Below are 21,852 nucleotides of genomic sequence, written 5' to 3' on the forward strand. Positions count from 1 at the left end.
GTTCCCCCTATGTGTACTGTTGTGTAGTATTGCTGTTTTGCATTGTTTGGATTTTTAACTCTTTGGTAATTTTGATTGATTCTATGTGGATTTTAATAGTTATGCTGGTTTTAATCGGGGTGTTTTATTGGGATGATTGTTTTTTTAATCTGTATTATATTATATTTGTACTGTCTGTAAACCGCCGTGATCGCAGGAACGGCAGTATAGAAATAAATTTTCAATCAATCAATCAATCCCCATTTCTCTGTTTTGGTGTTCAACATCCTCCACAAGGGATTGAAATCTTTCTTGTTTTCTTTAACTTTTGAATTGCAGGTACGCCTTCTAGAAGTTCTTTTTTGCAAAGCCCTTTTAATGTCTTCTCAGCCCCCTTTTTTCTTCCCTGTCTTTGGCCTATTTGGAAGTTTTTGGTAGCATTAGCACAGGGAGGATGGTGAAGGCATACTGGAGAATCACAGACTTTAGTGTCAGGTTGCAATAGTGTGTCTGCAGTAAACCATGCAATGCAGGTTTTAGCTGGGTAAGAATAGGATTCTGCTCTAGCTGACCCTAATGTAGCTGTGTTTGCCTGCGTACAACAGGCCAAGTCAGCAGAAGGTGACTGCAGATTTCAGCCAACCCTCAATAAAAGTGAGATTCTCTCTCTCATTCACACACACCAGTATCTCTGAGATTGTAAGTGTTAAAGTAAGGATTTACTTTTTTCTGTAATACACCATCATATGACAGGAAGAAGCAGATGTCAGGTCCAGTTTCTTTTCTTGGAGCCCATATAGCCTATCCTGCAACCCTTAAACCAGTGTACCAACCTGCTACACCCCTAAATTAAAACTGAACAAACATAATTAAAATTAGAGAGAGAAAGAGAACAAAGTTATGATAAATAAATCGTATCATCAATTATTCCCATACAGAGCATGCACATTCCAGAAAGATAAAGCAAGTAAGGGTGAAAGTCCATAAGGCATAACTCTCTAGTTTAAGGAAGACCAATGGCCAAGGGTCTTGATAGATCTAGAATAAAGCAGATCCCCCTGCTTTGGACTATGCCTATTTTACAAAGGAATGATTGACTATTCAATTTATTTATCAAACATATTTTATATTTGTTCATCATCAATACAACTCCACATACATAATTTTAATTTATCTCCCAACTATGTTTTCGACTGGGTTTGCAAGTCAGGTCCTGCCTGTAACCTTTTGGGTTGTTGCTGTGTGAAAGCCCCAAAGAGTCTACCAAGTTGGGAAACATTGTCCCATCATTAGTATTTAAGTAAAATCCAATTCCTGCCATATTTTGCATCTTCTACATGGCAAGTAATAACCTTGTCCTTTCTCTTGGTGACGAAGGTTAAGAAAACTCCTTCAGGTTTTTCTCACAACCTGTCCATTGTCTTTGAGGCTTGGCTCAATCCCAGCAACTGGGTGAGATTGACTAACGAAAGAGCAGGGAGGGGAAGGAAAGGCAGCGCAAGCATTTCTCATTTTATCAACACCAGATGACCACCCACTAGGCTTATTCCCATGTGCATGGGAAGGAAACTCTTATGATACATGCTAGAGATCACTGAGCACCGAATAATGATCTATACCACCCTGATCTATACCACCAGAAGAATTTTACGAGAAATGCTCAAGAACCCTTTTTAGTCATGACCCTTTCACACTACCCAAATACAGCAGCACAATTCCATTTTAACTGCAATACATCCCAACTGCAAAGCTGGGATTCCACAGAATATAACTATGCTGGATATATAACACGTCAATTATAGCAGACTCATAGTGCTATAATTGTGTAGTGTGAAAGGGCACTGGATCTGGAAGTGGGAATGCATTCACACAATGGGAGGTATGCACAATACAGGAGTTTGATCTTCTGTATCCAGTGCTGTAAGAAATTACCAAGTCTCCCTTTTCCAAAATGCTTGAGACCAGAGGCGTTTTGGGTTTCAGATTTGCATATACGTACACAGTGAGATATCTTGGTAATGGGACCCAAGTCTGAACATGAAATTCATTTGTGTTTCATATACTGTACACCTTAGAAGATAGTTTCATATAGTATTTGTAATCATTTTGTGCATGAATCAACGTTTGTGTCCCCTCAGCCACCAGAATGCCAAAGGGTCACTGTCCCAGCAGCCACCCTTGAAAAAAGGCTTTGGATTTTGGGACATTTAGGAAGTCCAGGTAAAGGAGACTCGACTGGTATCTGGCTTACAACCTGAGATAAGTGTAGTGCTTTGAGTATTAGACTAGGACTCTGGAGACCAGGGTTTGAATCTTTCCTTGGCCATGCAAACCCACTGGGTGAGCATGGGCAAGTCACACTCTCTCAGCCTCTGAGGATGGCAATGGCAAACCTCTTCTGAAGAAACTTGCCAAGAAAACCCCATGGTAGTAGGGTCATTTAGGGTTGCCAGAAGTCGGAAAGGACTTGAAGGCATACTACAACAAACAAAAGCCAGTAGGTACAACTATTTGGTTCAGACAGAGATAGAGAAAGTTATTTTTGGAGACATCAGCTGCCTAGAGTTGTGCTAAATGGGAACAACTTTGGGAATTGTCATAGGTCAAAAGAATATACTTTTCCAAACTCTCCTTTCCAATCACGAAAATGGAGCCAGGGCTGGCTTGTTTGTCCAGGGTGACAGGATGTCCTAACCACAAAGGAGGACGGGGCACTGAAAATGTAGGGCATTCAAGGGAAACTGTGGGGCATTACATAAAAACACTCAGATAAATTCATTTCATACAGCTTAGTTACAGCTATCTAACAGCTAATGGCAGATTACTGAATGGGATTCTTAATCCTGCTCCAAATGGAGGACCTTTTGGAATCCCTCCTGGACAGAAGGTTGAAACAGAGGACATGTCCTGGAAAAGGAGGACGTCTGGTCATGCTGGGGTTATGGGGCTGGCTCCTGCATGAAGCAGCCCCAGGGTGAGCAGATGTCCTCAGCACAAAGGAGGACGAGGCACCCCCAAATGTAGGACGTTCAAGGAAAAAGATGGAGGACGTGACTAAAGAGAAGCTCAAAGCACTCCTAGAATCAGAAGCTCATCTTTCTCAGTCCTGCTCCAAATAGAGGACCTTTTGGACTAACTCCTGAATGGAAGCCTGAAATGGAGGACAGGGCCTGGAAAAGGAGGGCGCCTGGTCACTCTGGGTCCCCAGTTTAAGCCAACCCTGTGATTCTTCTTCTTCTTCTTATCATTCTTGCTGAAGCCTAGGGAAGGAAGCTGGGGCTGCCAAGGTCTTCCTCCCAACAGGACTCCCAGGGGCCAGGAGACCCCTCCCTGCCCGGCTACCTCTTTGGCGGAGCGGATCTGCCTGCGGACGGCCTCCTTGCAGGGGTAGACGCTCTCCCCGAAGCTGGGCTGGAAGTAGGTCTCGACGCGGGTGAGCCCCCGGAAGGACCCGCTGACGAAGCCCGGCCACCCGAGCTCCAGCACCGGAGGCTCCGCGTCGGACTGCAGCGGGAAGTAGGTGAGCGAGGAGCAGTCCAGGGAGGAGGAGGAGGAGGAGGCGTTCAGCCGCTCCTGCGAGGCCAGGCTCTCCTCCTCCGGCGGCGGCGGAGGGCGGGCGCTGCGGAGGAGGCCCTGGATCTCGGGCTCCGAGAGGAACGGGCGCAGCTTCTCCCGCCGCAGGAAAGCCACGAAGGCCGCCCTCCCTCCGCCGCCCACCAGCTCCTCCAGGGCCAGGCGCTGCGCCTCGCTGTACGGAGGAGGCGGCGGGGCGCGGGGGTCCCAGGCGCGGAAGGGGGCGTCCTCCAGGCACTGCGAGCGGTTGGCCATCGGGACGCGCTCCTCAGAGACTGCAGCCGCAGGCACAGCAGGCAAGGGCCTTTTATAGGCAGTTTGAACCCCACGCGCCTCTCCGATTGGTCGGTGGCTCTCTGGCTCCGCCCCTCGAAGTGGGGTAGGAGGCGCCCATTGGCTACCTGGGCAGGTCGCTACCCAATCAAAATGGGCCGCATTCTCCCGCCACCTTGCAGCAGCAGCACTGCAGAAATGATCCCAGTTGTTGTCGTTATCATCCCCCTTGGAGTGGGCCCTGTCCCTGCAGGGTCTCCCAGACGGCCTCTCTCAGGTCCTGCAAGCTCTCCCCCTTTATGCCCTCCTTAACAAACGCCACCCATGCTAGGAAAGGACATGTGTGTGGCCACAAGATAGAGCTGTAGGCTGAGTATTGTCAACAGTCAATTCCACTGGCAGTTAACAGTTGACACTTGCATCATGGAATGTTGATGCTGTCAGTGTTCTTCTGAGAGAGTGGGTCAGTTATGACAGTTGGTGTTAGAGTAACTGCCTCTCTGTGTTGTTATGGTTGTTTGGTTGGCAAAGTAACTTATTTATTAAAGTAACTTATTTATTAAAGCCCTGGTGTAGAGTGAAGGCTTGAAGTGCTCTTGTCATTATTTCTCAAGCCGGGAGCTCAAGGCCGTTTGCAGTGGTGAAGGAATATTTTCGCTTCAGATGCCTTCTCCCTGGCGTCCTGTCGACGTGGTTCAACTCTGTAGGTGGTCGTGGTGGACACAGCGCGTCTTTCCACACCCTAACAACCCATCCAGCACAGGCCTGCAGGACATGGCACTAGGCAGGGGCCAAGTTTAAAACAGGCTGAACTTCAAGCCACGGGTACATTTTAATTAATTCCTAATATTAACATTTTAAATAATTATTAATACTAATTAATATTAAAGCCTAGGAAAAGCTCATGCCACCAACTTCTTTCTTTCAGTGAGTCCTCAAAGGTGCTACAAGGCCGGGCTTGAGTCCCACTACCTTTTAAGACAGATCACAAATCGGTTTGAACTGGTTCAGACAACCCTGGTTCCCCCTTGAACCGAATCGGTGAAGCCACGCACTAGACCCATTTAACCTGCACCTTTTTGATGCTGATGTTTTCCCCATCTTTTTCGATAAATCGATTCTAAATCTGTGTGAACCAGATGCGGATCGGAATCGATTTAAATTTTCACTTCAGCTGGCTGGAGTGGGTCCATTTTGAGTCGATTCGTGCATGAATTTGAGCCATGAGTGGATTGTTTTAGAAGGAAAACATGCAATCGGGGCAAATGTAGGGGGAACCATGCACCGCTGTTGAATCGATTCGGATCGCATACCGATTTATCTGTAAGTGGGAATGAGGCCAAGATCCCTCTCTGCATACAGAATCTGCAGACAAACCCAGCTCTAGCTTTGAAAGAAAGTAGTTGGCAGCACGATCTGCTTCCCTAGACGTCAAAGTCTGTTTCCTCAGATGCATTTGGTATTGTTCTTTTCTGTAAGAAACATTAAAAGGCATAAACATATTTAAAAACAAAACAAAACATTGTGCCCTCTTGTAGCACCTTTGAGACTAACTAAATATTATTGTTCAATAATAATAAGATTATTAAGTATTGTTAAATATTATTATTTAATAATGAAAATCAATATTAATTATTAATTAATTGATATTAATCAATATTAATTTCCTCCTCTTTCTCCTTTGCCTAGCCCTAACCTCAGGAGAAAGGTGAGTAGCGGGGGAGCCTTTCCTATCATTCTCCTCCTTCACCTGGATTTCCCCTCAGGCTCCTCCACTGTTGGGTTTTCTCCCAAGGAGAAGGCCAGGTGGAGGACCAAGAGACAGAGGATGGACAAATGCTTGACCATCCAGGCTCCTTCTCTGCCTGACTTTCTCCTGAGGAGGAGGCCGGGAGGTGGAGGAGGAAGTCCTGCAAGAAGAAAGCTGGGCAAAAGAGAAGCCTTGCTGCCTCGTTTGACTTTTTAATGGCGGACAGGCTTCCTCCGTGATTTTCCGTCCCACACAAAAATGAAACAAAAATATTCTGACTCTCCTCGGGAAATAATAATGTTTTTTTAAAACCTTCTTGTGTTCCTTGTATCTTCCTGTTATGGATCCACCTGAGAGAATCAACATTTCCTTCTTTGGGAGCTTTTTTTTAACCGCAGTTATCCATTTCCGAACGCTCAGAACACTTTGGAGTTTATCAAACGGGAGGAATTTCTCTTAAATTCAAATGAAAAGAAAGTGGAGCCAGAACGCATTCACTTAAAGTCGCTCGTTTAGCGCAATTACGTGAATGCACATTGCGTTCAAACTGGCTTCCCATTTCCTGAAAATAGCATGCCATTGCCCGAATTTGCATGTGGCAGTCTATCACGCAATAACGTGAAACCCCATGATTGTGTTCGGAATGACTTCCCATTGCCCAGATTTGCATGTAGTGGGTTATCACGCAATAACGTTAAACCCCATGATTGCGTTCGGATTGCCATTGGATTATACTTCCAATTTCCCTTGTATGATAAACTCCTTGTGCAGTTCCTACCTGGCCGCAGCTCAGGCCCCGCCCACTCCCAAATTGTGCTCTTTAAGGGATTTTGGACTTCAGCTCCCAGAATCCCAGACTCAAATTTCAATTTTTTTAAAAAAAACATTGAATTTTTAAACCCAATCTTTATAGCAATAGCAATAGCAATACCAACATCAAGTATGTTTCTATACCGCTTATCAGTGAACTGGCACTCCCTAAGTGGTTTACAGTGTGTAAGCCAATTGCCCCCAACAAGCTGGGCACCTTTCTTAGCATTATTGTCTTTTCTAATGAGTCCCGCCTTCTTTTTATGTGGCCAAACTCAGACAGCCTCAGCTTCATAATCTTGGTTTCCAGGTAGGGTCGCCATGATCCGGCTGCAACCGGGATTATCCCGGTCAGGGCCCCTCCCCTTCCGGGTGCCGCCAAAAACTGGGACAACCCCGGTTGCAGCTGGGTTGCGGCGCTTGACCGCGCTGCCCTCCTCCTCCTCCACCACGCGGAGGAGGAAGAGGAGGGCCGCACGGCCTGGGGCAGAGGAGGCAAAGGGGGAAGCCCCGCGCCACCCTCCCCATGCGGCCCCACACCGCCCTTCCCGCCTCCCAGCATGGCCCCGCGCCGCCCACTTCCTTCTCCTCTGCCTCCTCCGCCCCGCCCCCAGGTCGCGCGGCGCATGGAGGAGGGGGGAGCAGAAGAAGGAAGAGGAGGAACAGGAGGAGGGGGAGGAGGAGGAAGAGGAGGAGGGGGAGCAGAAGGAGGAGGTGGTGAGTGGCCAGAGGTCTCAAGGTTTTTTTTAATTTTATTTTGCGTGCTTTAATTGCTAACAAGTCTCCCTTGCTTTGACAATGATAGTGTGGTGATGATGATGATGATGATGATGATGATGATGATGATATGAGTCAGCTTGAGAGGCATGCAGCCGAGAGAGTGTCACCTTCCAAAGTGTGTTTTGGATGCTTTTAATGCTAACAAGTCTCCCTTGCTTTGACAATGATAGTGTGATGATGATGATGATTTCAGTAAGGCCTTTGACTAAGTTTCCCATGGCATTCTTGCAAACAAGCTTGTAAAATATGGGGTAGACAAAGTAACTGTTATGTGGATTTGTAACTGGTTGACCGGCTGAACCCAAAGGGTGCTCACCAATGGCTCCTTGTCATCCTGGAGAGATGTGCCCAGTGGGGTCCCACAGGGCTCTGTCCTGGGCCCAGTGCTATTCAACATCTTTATGAATGACTTGGATGAAAGAATTGGGGGCATACTTATCAAATTTACAGATGACACCAAATTAGGAGGAATAGCTAAAACTCCAGAGGACAGGATCAACATTCAAAATGACCTGAATAGACTAGAAAGCTGGGCCACAGCTAACAAAATGAACTTCAACAGGGAGAAATGTAAGGTATTGCACTTAGGGCAGAAAAATAAAATGCACAGATATATGATAGGGGACACCTGGCTGAATAAAACTACATGTGAAAGGGATCTTGGAGTCCAAGTAGACCACAAGTTGAACATGAGTGAACAGTGTGATGCGGCAGCTAAAAAGGCCAATGCAATTTTAGGCTGCATCAATAGAAGTATAGTGTCTAGATCAAGGGAAGTAATAGTCCCACTCTACTCTGCTTTGGTCAGGCCCCACCTGGAATATTGTGTCCAGTTCTGAGCACCACAATTCAAAAAGGACATTGAGAAACTGGAGCGTGTCCAAAGGAGGGCGACTAAAATAGTGAAAGGTCTGGAAACCATGTCCTATGAGGAACAACTTAGGGAGCTGGGGATGTTTAGCCTGGAGAAAAGAAGATTAAGAGGTGATATGATAGCCCTGTTTAAATATTTAAAGGGGTGTCACATCGAGGAGGGGACAAGCTTGTTTTCTGCTGCTCCAGAGAACAGGACCAGGAACAATGGATCCAAGCTGCAGGAAAAGAGAGTCCACCTCAACATTAGGAGGAATTTCCTGACAGTAAGGGCTGTTCGACAGTGGAACACATTCCCTCGGAGTGTTGTGCAGTCTCCTTCTTTGGAGGTCTTTAAACAGAGGCTGGATGGCCATCTGTCGGGGATGCTTTGATATGGATTTCCTGCATGGCAGGGGGTTGGACTGGATGGCCTTTGTGGTCTCTTCCAACCCTATGATTCGATGATGATGATGATGATGATGATGATGATGATGATGATGATGATGATATGAGTCAGCTTGAGAGGCATGCAGGCACTGTTTCAGAAGCTGAGGGAGTGTCACCTTCCAAAGTGCCTTTTCTGTGTGTTTTTGGTTCTTTAATTGTGATATTGATATCAGCAAGTCTCTGAGGCATGGTCAATGTAAATTGCTGTGATTTTTACAAACTCATGCGCAGTGAAGAAAAACCAAAGTCCCTTGACCAAATACACACTTCTGAGAAGTACACTTGGTGCAAGAACTGTGAAACCACCTTGATATGTTCAATATTGTTATGGAATAAGCCTCTGAAATATGCAAGAGGCCATGTTAAGTAAAGCCATGTTCAATGCCCAAATGTGCTGTTGTGTGTGTTTTGGAATGGGGGGAGGGGTGTTTGGCCAGAAAGGGAAGTAGATTTCTGCCATCTGTCTAGGAATAATGCCCAAATGTCCTCCATTTTGATCATGCCTAAGAAACATGCATTTATATGAACATTTTTTAAAAATCATCAATTTTTTTTTGCGTGTCCTCCATTTAAAAAAAATGTGCCCTACATTTGAAAATTTTGCCCTACATTTGTCCCGGTTTGGAGGTCCTGACTTATGGCAACCCTATTTCCAGGGAGAGATCAGGCTTGATCCATTCAAGGACCCATATTTTTGTCTTTTTGGCTGTCCACAGCACTCTTCTCCAGCACCACATCTCAAATGATCTGATTTTTTTCCTGCCTGCTTTTTTCACTTTCTAGCTCTCACGTCTGTACATGGTGATGTTTTCATAGTACAGTTGGACCTCCGTATCCACGGATTTTTTTATCCACGGATTCAAGCACCCACAGCTTGAAAATATTTAAAATATATATCATTTCCAATAAGCAAGTCTTGACTTTGACATTTTATGTAAGGGACAACATTTCACTACTCCATTGTATTTAATGGTACTTGAGCATCCATGGATTTTGGTATCCACAGGAGTTCCTGGAACCAAACCCCAGTGGATACCAAAGGCATGCTCTACAACATTTTATTGCCTCTCTTCGTCTGGAAAATTAAATTCCTGAGTGGTTGTGGCATTCATCTGTGACACCTAGGGATGCATCGCCTACACTATAGAAATAAGGCTGTTTGACGCCACTTTAACTGCCATGGCTCCATCTTACAGAATCCTGGGATTTGTAGCTTTGTGAAGTACTATCACCTGGAAGTCAAGATGATTGGCACAGAAGACTAAATACTTTTTAGAACTACAAATCCCAGGATTCCATAGGATGGAGCTATATAGCACTTAAAGTGGTCTCAAACCGCATTATTTCTACAATGTAGATGCACCCTATGATCTCTCTCTCTCTCTCTCTCTCTCTCTCTCTCTCTCTTATACAGAGCTTGGAAAGGTTGCTTTTTATTGACCACAGCTCTGTGATCTTGCATATACAGCAATCTGGGTTCCACCTCTATTGTATGCATTGGTTGGCACAGATATTTCTCCCTGCCTTTTCAGGTCTCCTTATCACAAGAACCTTGGAGCATTAGTATAAAAGCTGAACAATGTAATATGGCATTCCCCTATCCACACTTACTGGAAGACAAAATAGTTAGTAGTGTATAACTTCATTTTGGAGAAGACAAGCTGATTCTTGCTCCGCAGGACTTGTTCTTTTATGCTAATAATACTAGCATTAATCATGCTTTTCACCAGGCTATCCAGGAAAGCCTGACTCCCATCTGGATTTCTTTTCTTTTCAAAATGGCATTATGCTCGCTACTTTTTCATAAGGCTAATTTTAGTGAGAGACTGCACATTTTTATTAGCTATATAGTAACTTCACCTATGATTTATTTTATGCATATTTAAGACATATGCTATTATCTGGAAACACATTGCCTTTTCAACTGCTTCTTTAGCCTCACCTCAGTCCAGATTAGTATTGCAGATTCCACTTTTAAAAGCCATTCAGAAGTATTCTGTTATCTTCTACAGGAAAGGCATATGCAAAGAATTATCATATAAAAAACAAGGAATCTTCTTACACCAGAAGGGCATACAGCTTCATTATGACATAAATGATTTTGTTTTGTTTTGTTGCTGCAGACTGACATGACTCCCTTTGAAAATTATGAAGAATTATTATATCCTCCTGCAAATGTAATGGCAGTGTTTGTTTGCCTATTTATTTTGTTTAATCCTGTCTTTCTTCCAAAGTTGGGATGCAAGGCAGTTTACCATATATTAAAGTAGCCAATAAAATGCAATAAATGATCAATATATTTACAAATAATATATTTGTTAACTGCTGTGAAGTCAACTTTGACTTATGGTGACCCCTTGAATTAGAGACCTCTAAGGCACCATTAGCAACAATTCTGCTCAGGTCTTGCAGATTCAGGGCCATGGCTTTCTTGATTGAGTCTATCCACCTGAAATGTGGTCTTCCTCTTTTTCTACTGCCCTTTACCCTTGCCCAACATAATTTTCTTTTCTAGTGTGTCATACCTTCTTATGATATCCAAAGTGCAATAGTCTCAGTTTAGTCATCTTGGTTTCTAGGAAAAGTTCAGGCTTGATTTGCTCCTGAACCCATTAATTTGTCTGCTTAACTGTCCATGCTATCTCTAGAATTCTACAGAACCACATTTCAAATGAGTTAATTTTCTTCCTATCAGCTTTCTTCACTGTCTAGTTTTTACAACCATACATAGAAACAGGAAATATACAGCGGAACAAACAATCTTGATTTTGCTATATTTTTACACTTGAGGACATTATCTAGTTTACATTCAATAAAAATTAAAACAGTAGTTTAATCAACACATTTATTAAAGTCCAGTACATCCACTCAAATATACTGTAGTTGGTTATTAGAGGCCAGCAACAATAAAAAGGTGCATGTCTGCCAGTGGCAGGATGAAAGGGAGAAAGTTATGTCATAATTCATTACATACTCTAAAAGCAGCCCCCGAAAAGACCTTATTTAGAAAAATTAGGAATCAACTCTTATATCAGTCCTAGCACTGCCATCAAGATCCAGGTGCAAGTTCAGAGGCAACTGTCTGCTTTTTTAAACAAGGTTCAAAAAAAGCTGTTATATCGGGAAGCACTCTAGGCAGTTATATGTCTCTGAGTCACCACACTGAATGCTTGCCAACACAGTGTCTTCAAGTATAGGCTACAGCAGGAAATGCTAATCATGATTCCAGTTCTTTTCTGTGCAGAGGTGCTAGACAAACCTGATTAGGTTCAGCAGTGGAACTGTGTGTGCGTATGCCTTCAGGCCTTCTCTGGGCACTGAAAATTGATCTACTGCATATGGCTAGCACATCTGGCCAATAGCATGTGCTTCCTTCCCTCTTCAAATTATACTGATCTGCTCTTTAGCAATGAAGGGACTAAATCTAGTTCCCATCAGTTCCCTCCATAAAACGGATACAGCTACAATGATTTTTTTAAAGGGGGACCCTATGAGTGCAGCTCATACAGCACAACATCAGGCAACATCCAGGTATGAATACTCATGTGGCTGGCTGCTTTTTCTGCTCTCCCATGGCATCTAGCTGTACTGGTCTTTTCAAAGAAAAATTGACCGCAAAACATGTACTGCAGGCTGCTTTTCTGACAAATCAATGGGGATGTTATGCAGCAAACAAGGTGCACAGGTTCTTTCTATTCATATGGGAAAGAATGCTTGCTGAGTAGTAGGAAGAACATTTTGTAATGTCAAACATTCTTTCAGCAGGTGCATGAGCTTGACCTATGGAAGCAATGCATGCCATTTAGATTGCTCACTAGTGTACAATTTATTCACTTACATTATTTATATCCCACCCCACTTCTCCCAACATGGGACTCAAGGCAACTTAACAAGAAGATAAAAACCTGAGGATAAAAAAATTAAACACAATTAAATGAGCTTCCATATTAAATCCACCCTTAGAAGGAATTGAGGGGGACAGTTGTCCACTCTCGGCCTTTGGTTCTTTCTTCTTTTTCCTCTTGAAGCTCCTTTTTAGATCTCACGTCACAGTGGCCTCAAATTACTCACAGTCCTGCCAGTATTCTATCAGAGTCTCAGTCGTTATTATTTAAAGCTATTCTGGGAGACTTAGGGGCTCGACAGACCAGCGGTTTATGCTGACCTGCGTGAGCGGTACGGCTAAGCATTCACATGCTCCAAGCCCTTCTTTCTCCATTATGGTGCACGCCTGTCCAGATGGTGTGCACCATGATGGCATCCCTCATGCGCAGCACCCAAACAGCGCTGCGCACCAGGGGCGTCATAACCCTGCGCCGTGGCACTTATAATGCCCCTTCTATGGTGCAAAAAGAAGCCCCTTTTCTGGGCTTCTTTTTGCTCAGTGCTCAGGCTGTAGTGTGTGGTTGCACATGGAACATGAGTATCAAAGATGACCTATATATATATAATACATTTTCCTGTTATTACATACCCTCCAACATTTCACAGATGAAAACTGGATCATCTGTGGCCAAGCAAGATGGCAAAAGTTATTAATGAACACACAAGGTAGGAGAGGCTGCAGGAATTTGCTATTGTATGAGCCCACTGGGAATGGCAAGATTCTGCCCCCTCCATCTCCTCTCACCCTCATGCAGAGTTAATTGGGTGCAAACTACTTTTGCACTTTGAACTCAGTTTGCAACAAATGCAGCAAGCTGATGACAAAGGGAGAAAGTAGAAGGAGGGGAGAGAAAGTGGGATATTTTAAAAGCAGCTGAAAAAGTCGAACAGCAGAAGATTAATCAGGACTATCCCTACCAAATTGGGACAGTTGTAGAGTATCCTATCAGGAACACTGTTTGGTTCATAATTTCCATTGGATAAAAGAACCTTATGCATGCAGAATAGGCCTGTTCCACATTAAAATGTGCAAAGTTATTGCACCATGTGCTTTCAATCTGTAATTTAGGACCATCAAAGTCTATTGGGTGCCGACAGAAGCTGTAGTTTGTATGTAAGGTCAGTAAAGTTTGCCAGAGTGTGTTGGTTCTTCTTAATTAATACTGCATTTAAATAAGTACAAAGACTCGACCACAATCATGTTAATAAAAGAAATTTAATAGTTTGACTTAAAATTTGTTCTGTTAACCAAAGACCAAAACTAATACTGTTGCAATTCCTTTTTGCCATTAGATTGTCAACACAGTTTGAGAACAGGTCAACAAGCCACTATCTTTTCATACATACAGCAGTACAAAGTTGATTTCTTAAAAATATCAAATAATCCTTCTTTTTAAAGTTTAATATATTAGATTTCATGTGGAGCAAAAATGACATATTTATACACAAAGCTGCTAACATAATATATATGTCTGTGTTCTTCCTTACCCACCCAACTCCAAAAAACAAAATTTAAAAAAAGTGTACAGTAATAATAGAGATCCATACAGTCAAGTTATTGCAAAAGGCTGATCAATCTGCTGACATTTTCCAAACAATCACAGACTTTTTTTATCATTTATAATTCCTACTTTATAGGCAATGTTGGGACACATTAGATTTTTTAGATCCAAAGATATATTAACATCTAACTAGTCTCATTAGTTCCATTAATCAGATTGCTCTAAAGTAAAGAATGCAGGTTGCCGTCTATGTCTCACTTTGTTTCACTTTGCTGTCCATGTCTCACTTTGTTTAACCAATGGGAAAACTGTGTGCCTTGATACACAATCATGGGAGTAAAACTTGGATGTATACTTGACATCACAAATACAGCCAAACAATTTTCTGGTGATTGTTTTTAGGAAAACCATCAGTAATGGTCTAGTAGACACCTGGTTTTTGGACCATAACCTTTTAAAATCATCTCTTTCAATAGGCAGTAATAGTGTTCCAAAGGAAGGATACTACAGGTTCATTCTTCCTTATCCAAAATGCTTGGGACCAGATTTGTTTTGAATTTTAGATTATTATTTATTTTTATTTTGGAATACATGTATTTGCATATAAGTCAAATTCAGTATATAGCTATGTTAGTCTGTAGAATCAGTATGTAGAGAGACCTTGTAGCACCTTTGAGACTAACTAAAGTAAGAAGTTGGCAGCATGTATTTGCATATACATACATAATGAGATATCTTGGAGATGGGACTCAAGTCTAAACACAAAATTAATTTATATTTCATATACACCTTATATATGTAGCCTGAGGGTAATTTTATACAATAAAATAAATAATTCTGTGTGTGAAACAGTTTTTGTACACCAAACCATCAGAAAAGCAAGGTGTCACTATCTCAGCCACCTGTGAAAAAGTTCTGAATTACTGAACATTTCAAAATTCTGAATAAGGAAGACTCAAGCTTCGTTATATACTGTGTGTGTGTGTGTGTGCATGCGCGCACATGCGCGCTAATCTAGGAATAGAATTTTAGAAATTTTAGATGCACAGCTCAAAGATCTGGAAGAACTGGATGGCTCAGATTGTAGCAGAAAAGTAACTGGTAGGTATTTATTAATTTACTGTTTTGTCTTTTCAAGATCTCAGAAGCAATCTGAAAGGTCAGGGTGTTAATGGAGTTTTGTCAAATATCAAGTGCAGCAATTTTACATTTGAGACCGAGAACAATATATAAAATCTTACCTCTCACACTACCCAAATATTTAATCAAGAAGAGCATATTTGTTGCTTTCTATAGATTTTTTCCCATTCAAGCAAAGGAGATCTATAGGTGCACTGATAGAAATGCATCATGATGATGATCATGGGAGACCTATTAAAATTGGTGGATGGATGTATCTTTGATTTGTGTACCCATTAGTATGATTACCACAATAGAATATTTGGTGTCCATTTAGAAGGCTTCATGCCATCTTTTAGTATTATCTTGTTTAACAAAGCTTTCATCTCTTTCAAGAAATAATTCCTTTATTTTATGCAAGATAGGCCTTAAGCTCTCCATTATGAGCAAGTTTCTTAGGTCAGGAAATCTTAAATCTCTATCAGTGACCCAGTACAGACAGGTGGGAAGTGCCGTAACCAGGCTGGATGCACCCTAGCACATGGCACCATCATGGTGGCCTCTGGTCCACACGGGTGTGCCATGATGACGCAGCGTCCGCACGTCACAGGCAGGAAGTGGTGTCAGTGTGGCGCCCATTCCTGTTTGAGGCACTGCAAAAAAGAAGCCACTCTAGGCAGCTTCTTTTTGGCAGAGCATTGGTGCCACACGGTGCGGCTGCTGTGGCACTGACAAGGAGGAAAGATGGATGGCACGGAGCCACCCGTCTGTTGAGCCCATGTCTCCTGTTCATAGAGACACATACAATAAGAATGCATAGCAACCAGCAGCACATTGGTGAAAAATTATATGAAATTACTTTTGTTGTTGTTTTTAAAAAATGCTCTGCATTTTCTTTTAAGGGTGTGTGATACAAGTATATTCAAACACACCACATATGTGCATGTGGATATTGTCTTGCTTTTTTAAAAAACAATTATCCAGTAAGGTTTAATGGATATCCAGTGCATTTATTTTTGGATGATGTGGTCAGGGATCATAGATGCTGTGTAAAGAATAATGTCTTCACAAATAGCAAATTATTTGGTCATTTGGTGCCTGCACAATATGTCTGGGAAACAGTAATGTGTAATATTCTTTCCTTTCCAGCTGAGGCCACAGTGGACTTATGCTCACAATACACATACTAGCTATTTAAAGTACTGGGTCAAGTTAAATAATGGACCCAGTATACAGGACAATGTCTTAGATCCCTTTTAAAGACTGCCTGATACTGCTTAACTGTAGAGATTCTTCTCTCTCCAGTTTTGTATTTCCATCTGCTTAAAGACTGAAAGCCTGGGGGGGGGGGGGGGGGATAACGGGGTGGAGACATTGATTTTTGAAAAAAGGCAAGGCCCTTTTTCTTTTTTTGGGTCCACTCCTATAGTGGAATACCGGGGGGGGGGGGGGTTGTGGAGTGAATTGTGAAATATTTTAAAATGATAAATAAAATGAAAATGTTTAAACCTGATTGTTAGTTCCAACTGGAGTGGACTCATTGTATCAGTGGGATTTATGTAAATGTTGACCTGCCATTTAGCCCTTGATTAAATGAGTCCATGCTAGTTAACACTAACACCTGGGGTTAGTTCATGGGAGGGACTTGTGCAGCCTTCCATGCATTACTGGAGTGTAGTTCCTAGCAGCCATAACTAGAGGTGAGGAATACTGGGAGTTGCAGTCTGGGGAGCTATGCATATCTCGTCTTTGATTTAGGCTATGTGGATCTTCACTTGATCACAAATTGATTTTTAAGCATGCTTAGGGCATGCTTTGGAAAGGAACTTTCAAAATGTGCAGAATACATAATGTTTCCAGGTCCCCATCCCCACAGGGGATCTCCTTCATACAGCATAGTCTTCTGATTCCTCTAACACCATTCTTGCCACTTCAGGAAAGAAATCAGTTTAGGTTTAGAAATACCAAATCAAGAAATACAATGACAGCGGAGAAAAGTAGAGAAGCTTGACTCAGTCTGGGAAAACCTCTTTTTAGATGTCCACAAAGATTATCTTGAGTGCCCTCAGCCTTCTGGAAAACAAATGTTTTCTGTGTCTGTGTGATGTTATGGAGAAGATTAAGTTCAAAATACATATCAATTTCCTTCATTTTCTTGTAATCTTGATGATTTCTTTTTATCTCAGCTTTCATCTCTTGCCTGCTTCTCATAAACTGGCTCAAACTAAGAGAGGCTAGATTTCACAGACTTCAACTACCTGTATTAAACTTGTAACAGAAACTAAAGGCCAAAATCATGTATGGAAGTTAACATCTTTGTAAGTGGACTAACATAAGTGGGAATTAAAACTGGGCAGTTTCATAACATCCATATCCAGCACAGGGCTGATGTTTGTTAATATGTAGTTGGGCTGACAGTGGGACTGATGCACAATGGGGCCAATGTGGTTGTAATCAGGCTTTCTTGCCACTGTCCCAATACACATCTTCACAATTAACTGACATGGTTTCTTAGCATCTTTGCTACTTAGCAAAGTATACATAAATTACATTAAGTAAAAAGGATTCCAGAGAAAGTCATTTAAAAGTAAAACAAAATGGTAAATTTAATTATTGCCTGAATAAAACCATGCTTTTCAATTTACTATATCTATGTGCTAATTTTATGTGCAAGCCAAGTTATTGGCCAAGATTCTATAAGGTGGCTATGTAGAATGAATTTACATCAGGAAAGCTACACCACAGATTTACAGCATGCCTGCCCCAACCACGGGCTTTCCTTCCATGGATTTGATCATTCATTATGATATCAGTCTTGTGCAACCTGGTGAAAATACAACATCTGGTCTAGTAGTGTTTCTGTCAGCAAAAGTCACCAATAGGATTCTGGCTGTAAATAATATTCCTCAAATAACAAAATGACTTCACATCTATACAGTGCATATATTTCTTTTCCCCTGAAAAACCACACATCTTTTCAAAAATAGAAAAAGAGATTCTATTTTTCTACCAACAGCTTTAAATTTTCTAGATACCTGCTGAAAGGCAGATAATTGTTGTTACCAGATAGACAGGTCATTGTACATTGTGCAGTTATCCCTTCTTTTCCTCTCTCCTTGTGTTTGTGTGTGTAAAAAAGGGAAAAAAAGATGGGAAGAGTAAGTGTGGAAATTCAGAAGGGTTATAAAGGGAAGTCAGGACTTCCTTAATAACATTCTGTAACTTGTAGCAGAGATTGCACAATAAAAACTCCATCAGGAAGAATTCAGTACCTTATGCTGGTGTACTTACAGGATCATAATCAATCCTAGCCAAGATCTTGCACAGGGAGACATACCATAAAGTTCCATATCTCTCCCTTTCCATCATTCCTCAGATTCATCTTTTAGATGCTTCCCCCTCCATTCCAAAGTCATTTAGTCACCAATGGAAAGTAGGAAGCATCAGGAAAAAAAAACCCTTGTGTTTGGCTATAGGGACATAGCAAGATACTTTTTCAATGTCTCCCACTCTCCATTGGCCACTAAAGAGACTGCAGCAGCTAAAAGGTGAGTCACTAGTAGGATGCCAGTCCATTCCTCCCCCCCCCCCCCCCCGAAATGCCAGGCACCACACACAATGGACATGAAAACAAATAAGCTAAATGCCATGGTGTTCTTAATTCCCCTTGCCTTCAGCTCTACCAATCAGGTTTCAGAGTAGCCCTGCTTTCTTAGGATCATAGCAGTTAATCCAGGATTAAAACAAGATTGGCTAGACAGTGTAGATGTATCCCTTCATTTACTCCAGGGGCATCAGATAAAAGAGCAAATCCATTTCACTGTGCTCTACATTCCTGAGAGAGATAGAGATGTAAGATTCTCGTCTATCACAACTGAGTGAACATAATAACATGAGGTTCTAATCCATCAGCTAATTTGTATAATCTGTAGCATAAATGTTTGGAATTGGTGAAAATCAATACATGTAATTAATTTAAAGTAAATGTTAATAAAAATAATTTACTCTCATATGAAAATTAGCTCTAGAGGGTTGAGAACAGCTTGCTTCCAAGTAAAAATGGAACAGATTGCATACTTATAGGCCTGTTACAGACTGCCAAAATAAAGCTGCTTCGGGTCTCTTTGGAGGTATGCTATTTAAATGATGCATGCATCCTAAGAATCCAGAAGCTGCACCAAAGCTGCACTCCAGTGCTTAGGAATGGAGTGTGGCTTTGGCGCGATCTCCGGACTCTTAGGACCCATGCATCATTTAAATAGCATACCTCCAAAGAGACCCGAAGCAGCTTTATTTTAGCAGTCTGTAACAGGCCATAGTTTATCATGGTACAGATAAACTCACAGACATCTGAATATGTATACATACAACATGAACACATGTACTGTGTAAAGTTCCCTTCAGTCTGAACCCTGATTTTTTAATAAGGTACAAGTCAGTAATGAATACAAGTACCAAAATTTTCACATCTGAGCATGTACATACATGGTGAAGACATCTACAATGTAATATGTGAACAAAGAATTCATTGTAAATAGTTTGAAGTATCAGCGATGTAGTTTGCCTTCCATGTTAAGCATTTAATCACTCAAGCTTTCTGCCACATACAGTACAATCCCCATATCTGCAAATTCAGTATCCACAGTTTCACTTATCCATGTGTGAAAAAATATGTTCTCTCTAGGCGTTCTATGTGATTCTATGGTCAACTTAGAATCACACTGGAGAATTAGAAATACCTAGTGTTCTCTCTAGGTATTTCTTGCTCCTCCAGTGTAAGTATATGGTATACTTGAGATGGAGTTGTTTGTCTAATCGAAAATACCAGTGTTCCCTATTATCTGTGGTTTCAGGTATCAACAGGGGTCTTGGAATGTAAACTTAGTGGATACAGGGATCATCTTGTACTCAAGATTTGCTTGGTGGGGAAACTTTCACATGCCTGCTAAGATTACTATAATCAAGAGTAAATACTCTTGATATAAATACTCTTCAGTTTACTGAGTAACTACTTCACATTAAAAATGTTATACAACACACCAAGTATTTTTACAACATATACTTTCTATGTGATTATGTGGTCATGTTTTGTCTAAATGAGTCCTTTCCAAACTATCTGATGTGGAAAATGACAATCCCACCTGCAATGTACTGTATGAGGGACTGGTACCATATTTATGCTCCTTGGCTACAATTGTTTCTTTCCCCCCGGAAGCTCAGTTGAAACAAGCAACCAATGGCTTGTAGACTAGTGCCAGTCCATTTTTAGTAGTTCTGGTCTAGAGTATCAGTCTTCATGTGTTTTGGTGAAGTCTCCATTTCAAATGAGTTCTGTGTATTATACTTCATTTTTTCTTTTGCTTTTATATTATATAGAAAGACAGGAGTAAAGAGAATGAAAAACCAGAGAGCACATTGTGGGCCATGCATTCAATATCATAATTTCCACCTTTACCTCTTAGAAATTATAGTTTGGTGGTGTTGGTGGCAGTGGTTTGCTTCAAGTCATTTTCGGCTTATGGCAACCCTAAAATAACCCTATCACAGAATTTCCTTGGCAAGATTTGTTCATTGGGGGTTGACACTGCTTCCCTATAAAGCTGAGAGAATGATTTGCCCATGGGTTTCCATGGCTGAGCAGGATTGAAGTGCAGTGCTCAAACCACTACACCACACTGGCTACAGGTGCTAAAAATCTACATACCTCATCAGCTCTAGAACTATATTCACAGTTCTCCAGGGAGAAGGAAGGAATATATCACTTCCTAGTGAGATGGGTTTGATGGGTAGCAGAGAGAATGCCTTCTCATCTCTTTTGTCATCACTCACATCGACTGATCTATGAGGAGCTTTCACAGGTCTATGTGTACCATGGAGGAATAATTTGTTCATTTCTGGCTTTATTGTTGAAGGATTTTGTTTTACTCTCTTCATCTGTGGCTGCTAATCTGTGTATTCAGTTAATATAATTTAATCTTTTTATCACATTCTATGCACGTTGTAAAGAAAAAAGTCAAATAAATTATTTAAACAAATGGCTAAAATAAAGCCACAGTGTAGTCAGTGTTGATGTGAGACTGACACAGTGTGAGAAAAAAAAACATGGTGGGAGAGAGGAGGGAGGTGTTATCCATGGGATCTCGGGAGTAAGCATCATGGTGAGGAAGGATGCCACCCAAGATGCTTGGCACAGCATCAGACCTGCTGCCTGAAGAGCAAAGAGTGTCACGCAGACTGCAATGTTCCCTATTGTTGCCTCAGCCACCGGCTGGGCAGAAACAGGCTGCACACAAAGCTGCTGCCCACCATCATGGAGACAGGAATGTAGCATGGTATTGCATGGGAGGGAAATGACTTATTGTAGATTTTGCCAGGAACTATTTCGGTTTGGCTAGGCACAGCGCAAGGATGGTCACCTTTATCCACTCAAAAAGAAACTAGAGCAATGAAAGAAGAACAATTAAACAAACATCTTAAGCCCTAGGCTACAGCACACAGAACTAAGATCCAAGCAAGTGGTGGTGACCATGTTATTTATTGTTGTTATGTGCCTTCAAGTCATTTCCATCCTAAGGTGAACGTATCATGGAGTTTTCTTGGTTGGAATTAAAGATGAGCATCAGGTTATAAAAGGCTAAAGATCAGTGGGTTAGATTTTAGTAAGTTACAATCCATATTGGGGACTGTAGAGAAGAAATATGTATTTGAAACTCAATGTGTCCTTTCTTTCACACAGTTGTTAGGCAAGAAAGAAGGTGCCTCTTTTACTTTACTGGGTTCCCATTCCATATTATGATCAGTGACTCTTTAAAAGTTGGATCCATTTGTAAAAAGAAGAAGAAGAAGAAGAAGAAGAAGAAGAAGAAGAACAACAACAAC

General features: G+C 41.8%; 1 protein-coding gene across 1 annotated transcript in view; it reads right to left on the reverse strand.

Annotated features, from left to right (window-relative positions):
* SACK1D (scaffolding CK1 anchoring protein D) overlaps nucleotides 1–3,807 on the reverse strand; it is a 31,775-nt gene extending 27,968 nt beyond the window's left edge. Inside the window, exon 1 of the mRNA XM_089518525.1 lies at nucleotides 3,322–3,807. Within this exon, the coding sequence (XP_089374651.1) occupies nucleotides 3,322–3,807 (486 nt within the window). The remainder of the gene's footprint in view (nucleotides 1–3,321) is intronic.
* Nucleotides 3,808–21,852: the final 18,045 nt, after the last annotated feature.

This window comes from Sceloporus occidentalis, unplaced genomic scaffold (assembly GCF_023333645.1).
Source record: "Sceloporus occidentalis isolate IW3139 unplaced genomic scaffold, rSceOcc1.0.p SCAF_3, whole genome shotgun sequence".
NCBI lineage: Eukaryota > Metazoa > Chordata > Lepidosauria > Squamata > Phrynosomatidae > Sceloporus > Sceloporus occidentalis.